This window comes from Mobula birostris, chromosome 1 (assembly GCF_030028105.1).
Source record: "Mobula birostris isolate sMobBir1 chromosome 1, sMobBir1.hap1, whole genome shotgun sequence".
NCBI lineage: Eukaryota > Metazoa > Chordata > Chondrichthyes > Myliobatiformes > Myliobatidae > Mobula > Mobula birostris.
Window position 1 is genome coordinate 128,712,153 of NC_092370.1, and position 17,338 is coordinate 128,729,490.

The 17,338-nt window shown below is 42.0% G+C and overlaps 1 protein-coding gene across 1 annotated transcript in view; it reads right to left on the reverse strand.

Annotated features, from left to right (window-relative positions):
- Positions 1-17,338, reverse strand: part of atp6v1c1a (ATPase H+ transporting V1 subunit C1a) — a 91,651-nt gene that overhangs the window by 43,099 nt on the left and 31,214 nt on the right. The window contains exon 5 of the mRNA XM_072261951.1: positions 239-333. Coding sequence (XP_072118052.1) covers positions 239-333 — 95 coding nt within the window. The remainder of the gene's footprint in view (positions 1-238; positions 334-17,338) is intronic.

Genomic DNA, 17,338 nt, shown 5'->3' on the forward strand with positions numbered 1-17,338 from the left:
AGACAGCATATGAAATAAAACATATTTACATTTCTAAATTCCCTTATCATACAAGTATCCAAAACAAAAATATCAACAAAGCATCTCCATTTTGAACATTACAATTTCACTTTTTTTTTCTTAAATAAAACAAAAATAAACCCAAAATGTTCCAAAATTGCCACAAGGAAATTAAAATGACCGTAGTATTTATATTAAAGCGACATTAAGTTCAAGAAATAATCTAAATGACACCAACCTTGGTGATGATTTCAGAAATGTTTTTCAGAGACTGCTTGATTGGATACTTTGCCATGTCCCATTGAAACCTTGTGATATAGGTGACCAAGTCAACTAAAATTTTAAAAAAAGTTGTTTTAAAAATGTGGTTAAAAACTTCAGGTGTTTGTTAGAACAAACATAATAGTCTTGCTTGGTTTAATAATGGGAAGAAATGCAATGTGTGCAATTACCATGTTGTAGCAATGAACAATTTCAAATCAGTATACAAATCAAAATGTTTTACAAATATTATCAAATTATTTGAATATATCTGTGGTCCCTTTATGAGGTACATATGCTTGTTAATGAAAAATATCTAATCAGCCAATCATGTGGCAGCAACTCAATGAATAAATGAATGCAGACATGGTCGAGGTTCAGTTGGTGTTCAGACCAAACATCAGAATGGGGAAGACATGTGATCCAAGTGACTTTGACCGTGGAAAGATTGTTGGTGCAAGGCAGGGTGGTTTGAGTATCTCAGAAACTACTGATCTCCTGGGATTTTCATGCACAATAGTCTCTTTAAAGAGAATGATGCAAAACTCATCCAATGAGCAGCAGTTCTGTGGGCAAAAACACCTTGTTAATGAGAGAGGTCAGAGGAGAATGACCAGACTGGATCAAGTTGACAGAAAGGCAACAGTAATTCAAATAACCACGTGTTACAACAGTGGTGTGCAGAAAAGCATCTCTAAACACACAACACATTAAACCTTTAAGTAGAGTTTATTTTGTGGAATTTATGATCACAGGCAGCTGTGGAGGCCAGGTCGTTGAATGTATTTAAGGCAGAGCTTGATAGGTTCTATATTGGACACAACATCAAAGGTTATGGGGAGAAGGCTGGGGAGTGAGGCTGAGGGGGGGAAAAAAAGATCAGCCATGACTGAATGGCAGACATCCCACCCTGCAAAAACTCATTTCAGGGAGATAGCACCACAATTTCAGGGAGGTAGCACCCCCACCCCTGAAACCCCATATCCCACCCCCAGATCGACCTCCAAGGGCACATGTATACGGGATATTTGATTATGAAGAACACAACAATTTATCTGACACATGTTGAAACTATTTACATATATATATATATATATATTTTTTTTTACACATATACATACATACACATACATACATATATATATATTCCTTGTTGAGTATTTTGTTGGTAATCTCAATGTTAATGCAAATAGCTTTTCTATTTCTTTTGCAAACTTTCCTTGTACTGTGATGTGGCTCTGCTTAAAAGAACTGTGAAATACTTGAGCAGCCTTCCCTGCGATTAGCCTCCCTAATATGTTGTGGTCTCTAAAAGAAATAAAAGCATAAGGTGTATCCTTATTATATTGACTTATGTAATACTTTGTTTAGTGATTTTGTCTAATCTGTAAACCAATCTGTAATCTGTAAACTCGGTATATGCAGAAAATGTGACATTAAAATATGTGCTTATGTATTATCATGGAGTCGTTTTTTAATTCTATTACAACTTTAAGCATGTCTACAGGGAGTTTGGCCTCATCACGTAGGACATCAATAGAGTAGCTCCTTAGCAGCTAGCCAGCTAGTTTAAGTAACATTAGTTATGCTAATGAATGAATGACACCTGTTAAACTCACCTCAACATGTCCTTTACAGTCCTAACCCAACCATGGGCAATAGAAAAGTCACTGTTGCAAACAGTGCAGCAAGCAACACGGTCATTATTTTTGACCCCTATCAGGCAGGGGTACACTTTAGTGTAGTCTGGGGTGAAGTGCGTTTTTTATTTTCTTTTTTCGAAACACTTTGCCATGGCGGTGCAGGACACGAAACTGAAGTGATGGAGAGACAGAGGTTGACTGTAAAGCCTGCCCACAAAGAAAACTGATTGGTCTCTCTTTGTGCTAAGTAGACCTATCAGCATGGTCACTCTTGCTTCTGCTCTCATTCTCCCTTACGCTCTCGATCTCATTTCTGGGATATTGTATATAATTTGCGGGCGTCAGGGAGCTGCTATCAATATGCTGGAGACTCCCGGAACTTACAGGAGAGGTGGGATGTCTGGAATGGCAGAGCAGGCTTGATGTGCCAAATGGCCTAATTCTGCTCCTATGTCTTGTGGATGGGCTACAGCAGAAGACGACCAAAACATACACTCAGTGTATTGATTCAGGTCAGACAGCATTTCATACAGATATAAATGTAGTTGGGCTGGAACACCCATGAGCAGGCCTGCACTTGAGTTCACCTGCTGCAGGATCTAAAGGTTTGCACTGACTGCAAGCAACTCACAGCAATCCTAAATCCTCACTGACATGGCTAATCTATGAAGCAGAACCAACAGAAAGTGCCAGCAGACCCCAAACTGTGCAGTGAGACACATCCACCAGCAAACCCAGTTGTTAATGCTATTACATTCTAACTGCTCATGCTTTTTTTCATTGTAACAACAAATTTATCGAAACACTTTTAAAAACCAAATGAAAAATATGACTATAAACTTTGCCACATTCAACAAATTCAAAATATTCATATTTAAATGAAATTAAAACACTTACACAAAAGTCAGCAATCCATTCAGATGAAAAAGATAGGGAACTGCTTATAGACCTGACATGCCTTACTTAAAGCTGACAGGCCAGGTGCAAAGAGACTCTTGGCTCAACAAAATTAGGAACAACCAATTACCCCCACCCCCAGAAAATTATGTACTATGCGGTTCACACGTCCCCATTTTCTCCGTATTCTACAGTTTCTCTACAGAACTGCCAGCTAACAATCAATATAATCTGGTCTCAATGTCTCAATGCTGCACAAATATTTGAACTATCACATTTTTTGTCAGAGGAGTAGCAAATATAGCTCAATAACTTGTATTTACATAGTACCACAGATTTCAAAATGCTTTACAAAGTTCAAAGAACATTTATTATCAAACTATATATATTATACACAAAACTAAGATCAATCTTCTTACAGGCAGCCACAGAAGAAAATCAATAAAACCCATTTTAAAAAAAGACTGCCAAACACCTAATGTACAGGAAGAAAAAACAAATCGTGCAAACAATAGAAGTAAATAACATTCAGAAATGAAGTTCACGTAAGTGAGTTCACAGCCACAAAGACAGTCATCTTTGCAGCCAATTCAGGAGCCTATTAGCTGCAGTCCACAGCCCCAGTTCAGTACAGAGACCAGGTAACTTCACCGAGCAGCAAGCTGAACACCAGCCTATCCCTCTCCTCTGGTGCAGACACCCTGACCTTTACAATCTGGCACTGTGCTTAAAAGCAGCCAAACATCAGGTCGTTCCTCCTTCTTGGACCTAGGTCCTATTGCTTCGACCAATCTCGGGCCCAGGCTCCGCTGGCTTAACTTGGCCCATACCTGACCTTCCCATCTGGCCCAGTGCTTAAATCAGCCAAACGGTGGGTCATTCCTCGCTCTCTAGCCTGGGCCCCGCTGTCTTGACTCTGCCTCATCTTGGTTCTGCCGCTTCGAATCGCTTCCAAGTCCACTCAAGCAATGGCCAAACATTGGCCAATTACCCACTCTCAGACACAGGCCCAACCTCCTTGATTAGGCCCATACCCACCACGTCACAACCATCCTGCACCTTCGAGACTTCAGTTCACACTACAAAAATGCCAGGTCATAAAGGCAGTTTAAAAGCTCGACTCCAAAAGGAAAGTTACAGGCTATTGATTGCAGTCATAGTTTCTGAGAAAAAGAGTGATAAATAATGTAATTTATAGTTTTGTTTACTGCCAGCAAGTCATTGCTGTGCTTCACCAACACTATCTTAAACCAAACAATGAATGAGATACTTTTAAAATATGGTAACCAATGGTCCACTGATATACATGATAAATGAAAAACCCTATTCTTCATTAAAATTTTGCAACTAAATCTTTTGCATCTAACTTTCCTACATTCAATAGCAAAGGCTCTGCTGGCCGGAAAGAGCTTTGAAATATCTGAAGGTTGTAAAGGACACTGTATAAAGGAAAGTCCTATTTTTTTTGATGCTGCAACAGAATAGATAGCAAATGCAACAGAAAAGCACAAGTGTCTGCAACAAATATTAAAAGCTTCAGATGCACAATACCACGTATAATAGTGCAACCTTGATAGGTGGTACTCCACACCATATATTAATTCCCTTGCACAATGTGATTGCTACGTACACCATCAACAAATCACACTGCTGATCTCAACAGCACCACTCAAACCAAAGACAGCAAGCTCAGGAGGCACTCTGCACCCCCACAACTTGCAGGTTCCTTTAGTATCACACAATTCTAACTTAGAAATATATCACTGTTCCTTCACTGGCAATGGATCTAAATCCAATTTCCAATATCCTTGTGGGAAAATCTTCTTCAGAAACACTGCAATAGTTCAAGAAACCAGCTCACCACTGAATTCTCAAGGGCATTGAGGAATGGATAATAGAACCAACTTAACGCTACCAGTTTTGATTCTCATGCAGAACAATCCAGCACTGGGCTGGCATGTCTGTCTAGACAACGTGCTCAAATCTCATGACTGAAACTACACACCACAACCTCCTGACTAAAAGGGTCAGAGCATTATGTGCCCCACAAGAGACAAATCAAATAACACTGCAGTTGAGCAGCTTAACTGAGAAGTAATTGCAATTAGTGACTTCTGCAAAGCTGAGATGTAAAGTTATAGGTAGGCAAATTACAAGAAAGTAAAGCTACAAAAGAGTGACATTTAAATGGAGAAGTGTAAAAGCAATGCTCAGGGCAAAAATTACAAGGAGAACTCACAGATTGGAATGAGGGGAGATTTCATTGAAACATATTGAATATTCAAAGCAACACACATCAAAGTTGCTGGTGAACGCAGCAGGCCAGGCAGCATCTCTAGGAAGAGGTACAGACGACATTTCAGGCCAAGACCCTTCTTCAGGACTAACTGAAGGAAGAGTTAGTAAGAGATTTGAAAGTGGGAGGGAGAGGGGGAGATCCAAAATGATAGGAGAAGACAGGAGGGGGAGGGATGGAGCCAAGAGCTGGACAGGTGATTGGCAAAGGGGATATGAGAGGATCATGGGACAGGAGTCCCAGGGAGAATGACAAGGTGGGGGGGGGGGGGAGAACCCAGAGGATGGGCAAGGGGTATAGTCAGAGGGACAGAGGGAGAAAAAGGAGAGTGAGAGAAAGAATGTGTGTATAAAAATAAATAACAGATGGGGTATGAGGGGGAGGTGGGACATTAGTGGAAATTAGAGAAGTCAATGTTCATGCCATCAGGTTGGAGGTTACCCAAACTGAATATAAGGTGTTGTTCCTCCAACCTGAGTGTGGCTTCATCTTTACAGTAGAGGAGACTGTGGATAGACATGTCAGAATGGGAATGAGATGTGGAATTAAAATGTGTGGCCACTGGGAGATCCTGCTTTCTCTGGCGGACAGAGCGGAGGTGTTCAGCAAAGCGGTCTCCCAGTCTGCGTCGGGTCTCACCAATATATACAGGGCCACGTCGGGAGCACTGGACGCAGTATATCGCCCCAGCCGACTCACAGGTGAAGTGTCACCTCACCTGGAAGGACTGTCTGGGGCCCTGAATGGTGGTAAGGGAGGATGTGTAGCACTTGTTCCACTTACAAGGATAAGTGCCAGGAGGGGGATCAGTGGGGAGGGATGGAGGTGACAAATGGACAAGGGAGTCACGTAGAGAGTGATCCCTGCGGAAAGCCGGGGGGGGGGGGGGTAGGGAAAGATGTGCTTAGTGGTGGGATCCCGTTGGAGGTGGCGGAAGTTACGGAGAATAATAAGTTGGACGAGTGAGAGAAAGAATGTGTGTATAAAAATAAATAACGGATGGGGTTGCAAGAGAAAGAATGTGTGTATAAAAATAAATAACGGATGGGGTAGTGAGCATCCGTTATTTATTTTTATACACACATTCTTTCTCTCACTAACCCCATCCCCCTTGCCCATCCTCTGGGTTCCCCCACCTTGTCTTTCTCCCTGGGCCTCCTGTCCCATGATCCTCTCATATCACTTTTGCCAATCACCTGTCCAGCTCTTGGCTCCATCCCTCCCCCTCCTGTCTTCTCCTATCATTTCGGATCTCCCCCTCCCCCTCTCAAATCTCTTACTAACTCTTCCTTCAGTTAGTCCTGACGAAGGGTCTCGGCCTGAAACGTCGACTGTACCTCTTCCTAGGGATGCTGCCTGGCCTGCTGCGTTCACCAGCAACTTTGATGTGTGTTGCTTGAATTTCCAGCATCTGCAGAATTCCTGTTGTTTGAATATTCAAAGGTCTAGATCAGGGTTAATGGTAGGAGTCTATGCATATAAAAAAGTTGGGAAACCCTGGTCTAGATAGAGTGGACATGGAGAGGCTGTTTCCTATAGTGGTGGTGGTGGTGGTGGGGGGGGGGGGGGGTGGTCTAGTGGTCTTGGACCAGAGGGCGCAGCCTCAGAATGCAAGGACATCCTTTTAGAACAGAGACGAGAAGGAATTTCTTTAGCCAGAGGGTGGTGAAGTCTGGAATTCATTGCCACAGGTGGCTGTGGAGGCTAAGTCACTGATTATATTTGAATCAGAAGTTGATAGGTTCCTGATTAGTAAGAGTGTCAAAGGTTGGAAAATGGAGCTGAGAGAGATAATAAATCAGACTTGATGGGATAGCAGAGCAGACTTGATGGGCTGAATAGTCAAATTTGCTTGTGTGTTATGGTCTTATGGTCTTGTTTATGAATGGTGTTAAACAGTTAAGCGTAAAACTAAAGAGAGATAAAGGAGATTACTGATGTTGTACTTCTATCTAAACCACTATGTAGTCATCTACAAAGCAAATATATTTCTTGGCTGTGCAGTGAAAGCCACACTCTAAAAATCAGCCTAGTCAACAGACAAATAAAGGCTGTAACAGCCTGGGAAAGTTTTCACTGCTAACATAATGGGTCTTTCTGTAGAAGCAGTGTTTGGGTTGTGGTTAAAGATAACAGGTGCTTTGGAACGTGAGCCAAGTCCTTTGTTCGACGGGAGATGGAGAGAAGATGGTGGAAAGAACCAGTCGTACGATATGACCTGGTGCGGAGATCGTGAATGGAGCCAGGTAGCGAGATTGACTGAGGATTGGTGAATTGAGCTCCAACTTGAGGGCGGAGCGTAGTTACGATGGCGCTAAACAGCAACTTCTTTACTTGCATCTTCGGAAACAGCTCTATTTCCATCTTGAATATCCCTATTTTTCCCTTTCGAGCTTCTTTTGAATACCCTGACCTGCAGTTACACGCTGACTTCGGCTCTTTGCAGGAATGGGACCTGCTCTCGGAGTTTCATGACTGGCTGACATTCAACATGCTAGGATGCGGCCTAAGAGCTTAGCTCGCCTTCTGAGGTCCGGGATCTCATGGCTCTGGAGACAGGCAGATTAAAGGTCAGTGTCCTGGCAGGAATCAGTGTGTCGTGGAAGTCAGAAGATCTCTGGCTGTGTGCCCAGATACCCGAGACCTTTTGGCACAGAACTCAGAAAGAGCAATGCAACAGACTTTTAACATCATAAACCAGTGAGTTGTCTGTTATGCCTCCCCTCTCTTTGTGAAACAGAGACACTTCTTGCTCCCGGGGGGGGGGGGGAGGGGTGAGCATGCACGCATCTGTGGTATGTCAAATACCAGGTGAACAAGTAGTCTTTGGGGAGGGGGATCATTGCTTTGCTGCTGCTTATACACGGGAAGGACAGGAACTGCGAGGTACTTTGGGGTTCTAACATTTAACTTTCATTTTTGGGGGCACTCCTCTGTTTTTATGGATAGTTGCGAAGAAAAAGCATTTCAGGATGTACAGGTGTCCCCCGCTTTTCGAACGTTCACCTTATGACACCTTCTTGTTACGAAAGACCTACATTAGTTACCTGTTTTCGCTAACAGAAGGCGTTTCCACTGTTATGAAAAAAGGCAGCACGCGATAAAAGACAGCGCGCACCCCAAGCTCCTCCCCCGGAACTGTATTCTAGCCGGCATTGCTTAAGCACGTGCTTGTGAGCATCTGTGCTTTATGTCGATTTATTTTGAGCATCTGTTAGCAAGATGAGTTCTAAGGTATCGGAAAAGCCTAAAAGAGCTCATAAGGGTGTTACACTTAGCATAAAACTAGACATAATTAAACGTTTCGATCGTGGTGAACAAAGTAAGGACAAAGTGAGTTTGGCTTGTAGAAGTTGACGAAGATGATGTTGAAGAGGTTTTGGCATCCCATGATCAAGAACTGATAGATGAAGAGCTGATGCAATTGGAAGAGGAAAGGATAACAATCAAAACCAAATGCAGTAGCGAACAGACCAAAAGTGAAGTCGTCCAGGAAGTGAACATGAAGAAGATGACCTGCCTGCCCTGATGGAAACAGACGACGATGAGATGACACCCCAGTATCCCACCACCCCAACCCCTGGACTGCGGACCAATACATTGCCGCGGAGAATGCAGTGGTAGCCGGGACGCACCCAACACATCTTTAAGAAAAAAGCTGAAATAAACAAGCTAATTAATTAGGTGCCACCAGGCACATAAGTGTCGGCCCAGATCAGAGGCAATTGCTGATTGCGTCGTCTCTGATCTGGGCCGACATTAACGTGCCGGGTGGCACCTAATCAATTAGCTTGTTTATTTTGGCTTTTTTCTTAAAGATGTGCTAGGTGTGTCCCAGCTACTGCTGCACCGCTGCATTCTTTGCAGATCAGTATCGGTCGGCGGCCTGGAGGGTGGGGGCCACTGCACCACCCCAACCTGCGATGACTCAGCCTAACACACCATCATCAGTGTGCTCGGTGCTGTCTTCCCCAATTCCGGTAAGTGATACTACACTGTACATACATTATTTCTACTTTATATAGGTTGTATATTTTTATGCATCATTTGGTATGATTTGGCAGCTTCATAGCTTAAAGGTTACTGGAGACAGTGTTTCTGCCGAGAGCGCCTGCATGAGATTTTCGTTATGGAGAACAGTGCAGCAATGATTGTGGAAAAGTATTTCTACCTTATATAGGCCGTGCATTTATCATATCATTCCTGCTTTTACTATATGTTACTGTTATTTTAGGTTTTATGTGTTATTTGACATGATTGGTAGATTATTTTTTGGGTCTGTGAACGCTCACAAATTTTTCCCATATAAATAAATGGTAATTGCTTCTTCGCTTTATGACATTCCAGCTTACGAACCGTTTCATAGGAACGCTCTACCTTCGGATGGCGGGGGAAACCTGTAATTAAAGCAGATATGGATCAATATGTACTTTAAGGTATAAAAGACATTATTGGAAAAACGATCTAGTGCTGGGACTCAGGTTGGCTGGCGTTTACGGATTCCCTGTGAACGTGGAGCAGCGTATACAGTATCAGCCAGACGGGATGCACAGTAGAAACCCACATCAAGGAGAACACAAAGTGTATCCATTTGGGTTACCCGGAGAAATTGGTGGTAGCAGACACTGAATTTGCACTGGCCATAGGACTGACTTCAACACCAATGGCTTTTGGGACTGCCTGGTGAAGGAAGCCATTGAAATAAACTTAAGAGGAAAAGAATTTTAACAAAGCTGAGGGTCTCGCTCTTAGAACTGAAATTTGATTGTAAACAAGGTGGGAGAATGGAAACCTGATTGGTTAGTTCTCATCAAATCAGGAGTAACAGACTACATGAATATAAATACCACTGGACTAGGCATGCCCAGACATCATCCCTGATGAAGATGGCAGAGTTTGTCATCGAAACGTTGGTTATAATTGATACCTGTACCTGGCTTGTAGCCTGAGAAGAGTTTATTCAACATTTTTGGAGATGCAAAGGTGAATGTAGCATGTTGATTCTGCTAATACTGTGGTCAATCACCATTAGTAAAGCACCAGCTTATTAAACATAAAACACCTCTGCTAAATAAATGTCATTTTGGTTACTTATTACTATATTGCACTTACTAGTACACCAAACTTCAAAATAAATAAATCAGGGTACCATACACAAAATTCCTGAGTTCCTCCAGCACTGTCTGTATTACTCTGCATTTCCAGAATCCGAAGAATCTCTTGTATTTAAAATAACCAAAGCCGTTATGAAGCCCCAGTTAACTTCTTTCATATGAACTCAGTAATGCATTAGTTGCCTGAAGTGCAAGCAAAATTTGGATTCATGTAGCAACCTGGTGGAAGAAACTGCAGTTTTACACTCCAAGCTGTAGTGCCTGTTACCATGCCATGTCTCCAAATAACAAATAAAATCAAGGAACTATAATGGCAAACCTAATACTCCAAAGGAATTTGAAGCTTCTGTTAGGTTTCAGCAAGATGAAATATGGTGCATCAGTCTTGCACCTCCATATTACATACTGGAGTTTGGTGAACCAGAGAACCGTCGCCAATGTGGAATATAAAAACAAAGATTTGAAGCACTACAGTTGCAAAGAAACTCCTGACTAACAATTATGAAAAGCACACACACACACACAAACACCTGTAGTTCATTTTTCCTCACTACAAGGGGAACAAAAATAAGTCTTTTTTAAAGCAAACAGTTGGCCAATTCTAATGAATGCTGAAATAAGTGGATCAACAAAAGGGCACAAAGATTATAGTTCTACACTTAAGATTCCAGTAACAAGAATTATAATGCGCAGAAGTTAAACTACAAAGTAATGACTATAATTGTAAGATACATGAATATATTTACATCAAATTCTACCTTTAAAATGATAGTAGATTTGTAACCAAAATATCAACTTTAATGAAAGGTACAAATGTGCTTGTTGATAGAAAACAATAAACGGTTTATAGTAAATTGTTATAAATCTGTACTTCTGATTTAGTCAGATTGTTACTATCTTGCACTACCTGCAAACTATCATGACTATTAAAAGACAAGAATCTGTAAATTTCATGACTCCAGATTTCAATAATGGAAGAGACATATTTTGAGAGAAATTAAAGCAGCAATATCAACATGAAAAGAAAGTTCCGGCAGTAGTGTTTGAGTTGCAAGGAAACTGTTGGCCAGAAGAAACAGAGTCTGATCAAGGACGGGGGAAGCAGGCAAGCCAGTTGTCTTTGTTTTCCCCTCCATTTTGTGGACTCTGAATTGATTCTTGCTGTTGGATAACCTAATCAGACCAACTGAATGTGGACACAGGAAGCTTCAGGTAATCTGCTAAACCTGAGACCATTCTCAAACAAGTAGCCATTTGTCATGTAAAGGGTGTAGACTCTGAACTGATTCTTGACTCTGGGACAGTTAATCAGAGCAATAAATCTGGGACCATTCTCAGAGGAGTAGCTACTTGTTATGCAAAATGCCAGACCTACAAAAGAAACAATCTGTAATCTCTTTAGACTTTGACTACGTCCACACTAGACTGGATAATTTTGAAAACGCTGGTGTTTTTGAAAATACTTCTGTCCACATTAAAATAGGTATTTGGGCGAATCTCCTCCTACTGGGCATGTGCAAGGCACATCTACAGAAAACAAGTGAAGAGAAAACCGTATAACTATTTCCGTTTCCGTGGCCGCGTTGTGCTATTTGCATTGGGCAAAAACTAGAGTACCTACAAAAACAACGAAAGAAAGTTTTCAACAATGTCTGTCTTTGAGGAATACAAAGAAAACCTCTGCTGGAAAAAGCAGACCAGACTTCGTTTGGACAGACGATGAAGTCGAGCTGCTTCTGCGAGTTACAAACGACTACAAAATCAGCAAGAACGTGGACTGGGAGTCGTGTCGTGCCAAACCAAATACAACGACATCCTCGACTGCTATAAAGAACGCTATACGCGTTCAAGAAAACAATGAAATACAGCGCTGCCGCCACCATCTGTTCCGGTACATCATGGCAGCATTTTTAAAAAGCTCCGGTTACCCCATACACACTACACCACCCAACCAGCGTTTTCAGATTTACACACTCTGGAAAGCGTTTTAGAAAAGCTCCATTTTCAGGGGAGGAAAACGCCATTTCAGTGTGGACAGAGGGTCAAAACAAAGAAAAAAAGCTTTGGTTACGGATTTATCCGGTCTAGTGTGGACGTAGCCTTTGTCTGGGTTGCCTCATTTAACTGGCTTGGACCAGTCAGAGTGTAAAGACACAAATATACAAGGCTAGGATGGGTAGAACCATGAAACAATGTTGGTTGCAGCCCCGTACAGTGACCAGTAAGATGATGAACCAGGTCGGTCAGGTGACATTGAGCCAATAGGGTGGAGATCCAATGGTTCAATTAGTGAGGAACCGTACAAGACTCAGGTGCTCCAAAAACGCTGGGGCGATAACTCTCCAGCAGCCAGAGACCAACCATGGTGGATAAGGAGGACCCCACGGACACATGGAGATAGGGACCATGAGGAACGCCTGGCCAGCGTAGACTCCTCTCCCGGGTAATACCTTTTCTCTTCATTGACTTCATGGAGTGTCAGTGGTTCTCGTAGGGCGCACACAGGTAGATAGAGTGTGAACCTACACGCTTTTTAGTTAAAACAATAGAAGTTACTTGCCGATAAGCACAGATTCTCTGTACCTCACTGATCATTTTTAAAAGGGGTGATCCTTGTAACAAAACTAATTTCTTCAAGGCGTATAAAGTTAATTACAGCTGTTCTCACACACAACTTAATTTTGGATATTGCAGAGAACTAATAAGATTTCACCAAGAAGATCAATAGGTAAATCACAATACAGAACTCAAGTAAAAAAAAAGTGAAAATTAAATTGAGATATGTAAACCAAAGCCCAACAGTAAGAGTGTGCTTCTGCTAAGATGTCGGTGCAGTCAATCGCAGTGGCTTCTACGTGGCCAACCAAAGGTGTTATTATCTTTTTTAAATGCATCTGTTACAATCGCAAGATCCTACTGGGCATTAAGAATTTAAAGTACTACCCCATCAGCAAGTTGCTCATTGATGGAGAAACTAAAGGAGCTGGACTTGGTTCAGATCGTTCTCCTGCCTGCGTCACAGAGGCATCAGAGGAGTTGGCACATGAAGGCGGTGTGGAATCTAACAGCAAGTGCTCATCTTGGTTGCTTTTCCTGTGATCACAAGACCCTGTTGGACATTGTTAATATGGAACGCTGCAAGTTTGATTCATTGGCGGCTGGCAGGAGAGCTGCGTGGCCTTGATCGTAGCAAGGACTAGGCCTCAAGCCAGTGTCACCAGTTTACAGTTGCCTAAGAGAGGGGTGTTGGAGCAGGTGCATTTCACCAGAGTTGGTATGGCACAGCATCCAGGCTGGAGTCAGTGCAGCCCCCAGTGTTCACACTGGACAGAAAACAAACAGTATTGTGTTTGATTGTAGATTGTTGCAACATTAATGGATTCAGGACCTTGGACGATATTTTTTGTGTGACTATTTTACTGACATCTTATATGTGCTGTGTGTGACTGTTGGTGCTGTGTTTGCCCCGGAGTAATACTGTTTTGTTTGGCTGTATTCATGGTAGTCATGAATGGTTGAATGACAATTAAACTTGAACTTGAAAAGTACAAAGTACTGGAAAACTAACAGCCAAAAGAAAATAGTGAATGTTTTTAGGTTCAAGTTTACAACCAAATGAAACAACTTTCCTCTGGACCATAGTGCACCCACAACATACATCACACATAGTACATAAACCAAAACATTATACTATAAGTTAATAAAATACAATTCAGTATGTAGTAAAGTGCAGCACAGGTAAATAGCAAAATAAACAGTTTGTTATCGTAGTGACAAGGCCTCTGTAATGGCAGGGTATTCATTAGAGAGGCAGAGTCAGTGCACTCCACTGGAGGCGTACCGGAGCTTCAGCAGTAGGCAAACTGCAGAGTCCAATGTAGATGGAAGGTGGGATTTTATATGATTTCTTACCATCCACTCAAAGCACTTCATGATTTCTGAAATCAGAGCACTGAGTGGTAATCATTTAGGCAAATGCCATTGCTCTGTTGGGCACCAGAATTTTGGTGGCTGCCATAAAACCTGCAGGGTCAGTTCACTGTTTCAGAGAGATATTAAAGATGTCTATTAAGACTTCTGTCAGCTGGTTCACATAGTCCTCAGCACCTAACCAGGCATGTTGTCCAGCCCTACAACTTTGCATGGGTTTAACCTGGCGAGCGTCCTCCTCACCTGGGCTACAGCTGTACAGGGTGCCTGTTCCCAAGAAGAGAGGGGCCTTACCTCGGTCATAACATTCAATTGATCAAATTGTGCATAGAAAACATTCAGCCCAAAAGGGAGGCGCCACTGTTGTTGACGTGCAGGGTGAACTTGTAATTGGTTATGGGTTATACGCCTGGCCACACGCGTCGCATGTCCATGGTGTCACAAAGGTGGCTGTGGGTTTTCTGTGCATACTCACACTTTACCTTCCTGATGGCTCAGGACAGCACGGCTTTTGCTGACCTTGGAGTCATCCTGTCCTCCAATCTGAACGCAGCATAGATAATTAACTTTATCTTTTCACTGATTATTGCTTTTTAATTGCATTCTGTTAGTTTGTTTGTTTTTTTTTAATATATAAAAAGCTTCCCAATCCTCCAGTTCCCCACTATTTTTTGCATTATATGCCCTCTCTTGTTTTTATGCTATCTCTGACCTTCCCAGTCAGCCGTGGTTGTGTCATCCTCCTTTCATAATACTACGTCTTTGGAATCAATCTATCCTGCACCTTCCAAATTTCTCCCAGAAGCTCCCAGTGCTGTTTTGGCATCATCCCTGCTAGTTATCCTTTCCAATCAACTTTGGCCAGCTTCTTTCTCATGCAACTGTAGATCCCTTTACTCCACTGTAATAATGGTACATCAGATTTTAGCCTCTCTAGCTCAATCTGCAGGGTGAATTCTATCATGTTATGATCAGTCTCCAAAGGGTTACTTTATCTTAAGCTCTGCTTTAAACTGGCTGAAACTGGTTTGATCCAGACTGAACAGGTCAAAATCAGATTGAACTGGCCAAAACACTTCTGAACTAGCCAGAGCCCATTTGAACCAGTCAGAACCAGCCGGAATCCAATTGAACCAGTCTGAACCCGTTGGAACCAGTTTGAACCCACCAGAACTGGTTTGAACATATCTAAACCACATGGAACTGGCCAAAACCGAATTGAAACTTAATTCTGGAGTTATCACATTACGGATTAACAAAAAGAATCAGTCTTCAAGAAATAAAACCTGTACACAGTTTAAAGGGGCGGTCTGATTCTATCCCACCAATAAACTTGGGGAAGACAATGAATGTTCTATTGCACATGTATCCCAGCCAGTTCAGGACCGGTCCTTTCGGTTAGTTGTATATTCATGGAGCCATCCATCAACACTAACAAAAGCTCTACATTTTGGGTACAAACACAAGCAGTGGATTCTGGATAATTGGGACACATCATGACCAGCATATTATGGCCCAAGTAAGTGGCTGTCCCAACTATTTAAATGATATAGTTAAAAATATGAAAAAAGACAACAACCATTTCCTGAACAGATTATAGTCATAGTCATACTTTATTGATCCCGGGGGAAATTGGATTTTCGTTACAGTTGCTCCATAAATAATAATAAAACCATAAATAGTTAAATAGTAATATGTAAATTATGCCAGGAAATAAGTCCAGGACCAGCCTACTGGCCCAGGGTGTCTGACCCTCCAAGGGAGGAGTTATAAAGTTTGATGGCCACAGGCAGGAATGACTTCCTATGAAGGTCTGTGTTGCATCTCAGTGGAATGAGTCTCTGGCTGAATGTACTGCTGTGCCCAACCAGCACATTATGTAGTGGATGGGAGACATTGCCCAAGATGGCATGCAACTTGGACAGCATCCTCATTCCAGACACCACTGTGAGAGAGTCCAGTTCCATCCCCACAACATCACTGGCCTTACGAATGAGTTTGTTGATTCCGTTGGTGTCTGCCACCCTCAGCCTGCTGCCCCAGCACACAACAGCAAACATGATAGCACTGGCCACCACAGACTAGTAGAACATCCTCAGCATCGTCTGGCAGATGTTAAAGGACCTCAGTCTCCTCAGGAAATAGAGTTTTACACAGGGAAGACTGAAGCAACATACACAATTTCTTTGTTCCGCCATTATTACCTCGCCAACGACATTTTCATGTGGTCCGATGTCCAAGCTCATTTCTCTTTTCCTCTTTATATCTGAAAATTTTTAGTACCCTCATTTCTATTATGAGCTAGCTTACCCTATGTAGTTCATCTTTTAACTGATTATTGCCTTCTATTAGCTTTGTTTTTAAAAAGCTTCCCAATCCTCCAGTTTCACACTATTTTTTGTGACATTATATGTTCCCTCTTTTGCTTTTATGCTATTTTTGACTTCCCTTGTCAGCCATTGTTGCGTCATCCTTCCTTGATACTTATTCTTTGGGATGAATTGATCCTGCGCCTTCTGAACTTCTCCCCAGAAACTCCAGCCATTGCTGTTCTGCCACCATCCCTGCTAGGGTCCCTTTCCAATCAACCTTGGCCTGTTCCTTCCTCATACAACTTTAGTTCTCTTTATTCCACTATGATACTGGTACATCAGATTTTGGCTTTGCCATCTTAAACTGCAGGATGAATTCTGTCATATTATGATCACTATCTCCAAAAGGTTACTTTACTTTAAGCTCTGGTTTGAACCGATCCGAATCTGCTTGAACCATGTGGAGCTGGCCGAAACTGGATTTAACCATTATTGATAGCATAACTAAAATAAGAACCAGTCTTCAAGAAATAAACAATGTGCACAATTTAATAGGATATTCTGATTCTGTCCCATTGAAAGAACCTTTGGGAAGACAATGAATCTCCTTGTCGCACATCTATCCCAGCCATTTCAGGACAGGTCTGTTTCACAACTGAAGCTGCAATTTAAGGTACAGACACAAGCAATGCATTCTAGTGAATTGGGACACATCAGGACCAGTATATTATGGCCCAAGTAAGCAGCTGCCTCAAAAAGCCAAAGTTCCAATGAAATAGTTATAAGGGTCTAAAAGACAAACCACCATTTAACAGAATTACAAATTATGTATTGAATGAAATACAGAAATTAGAACACTACCAACACTATTACAGTACTATAAAC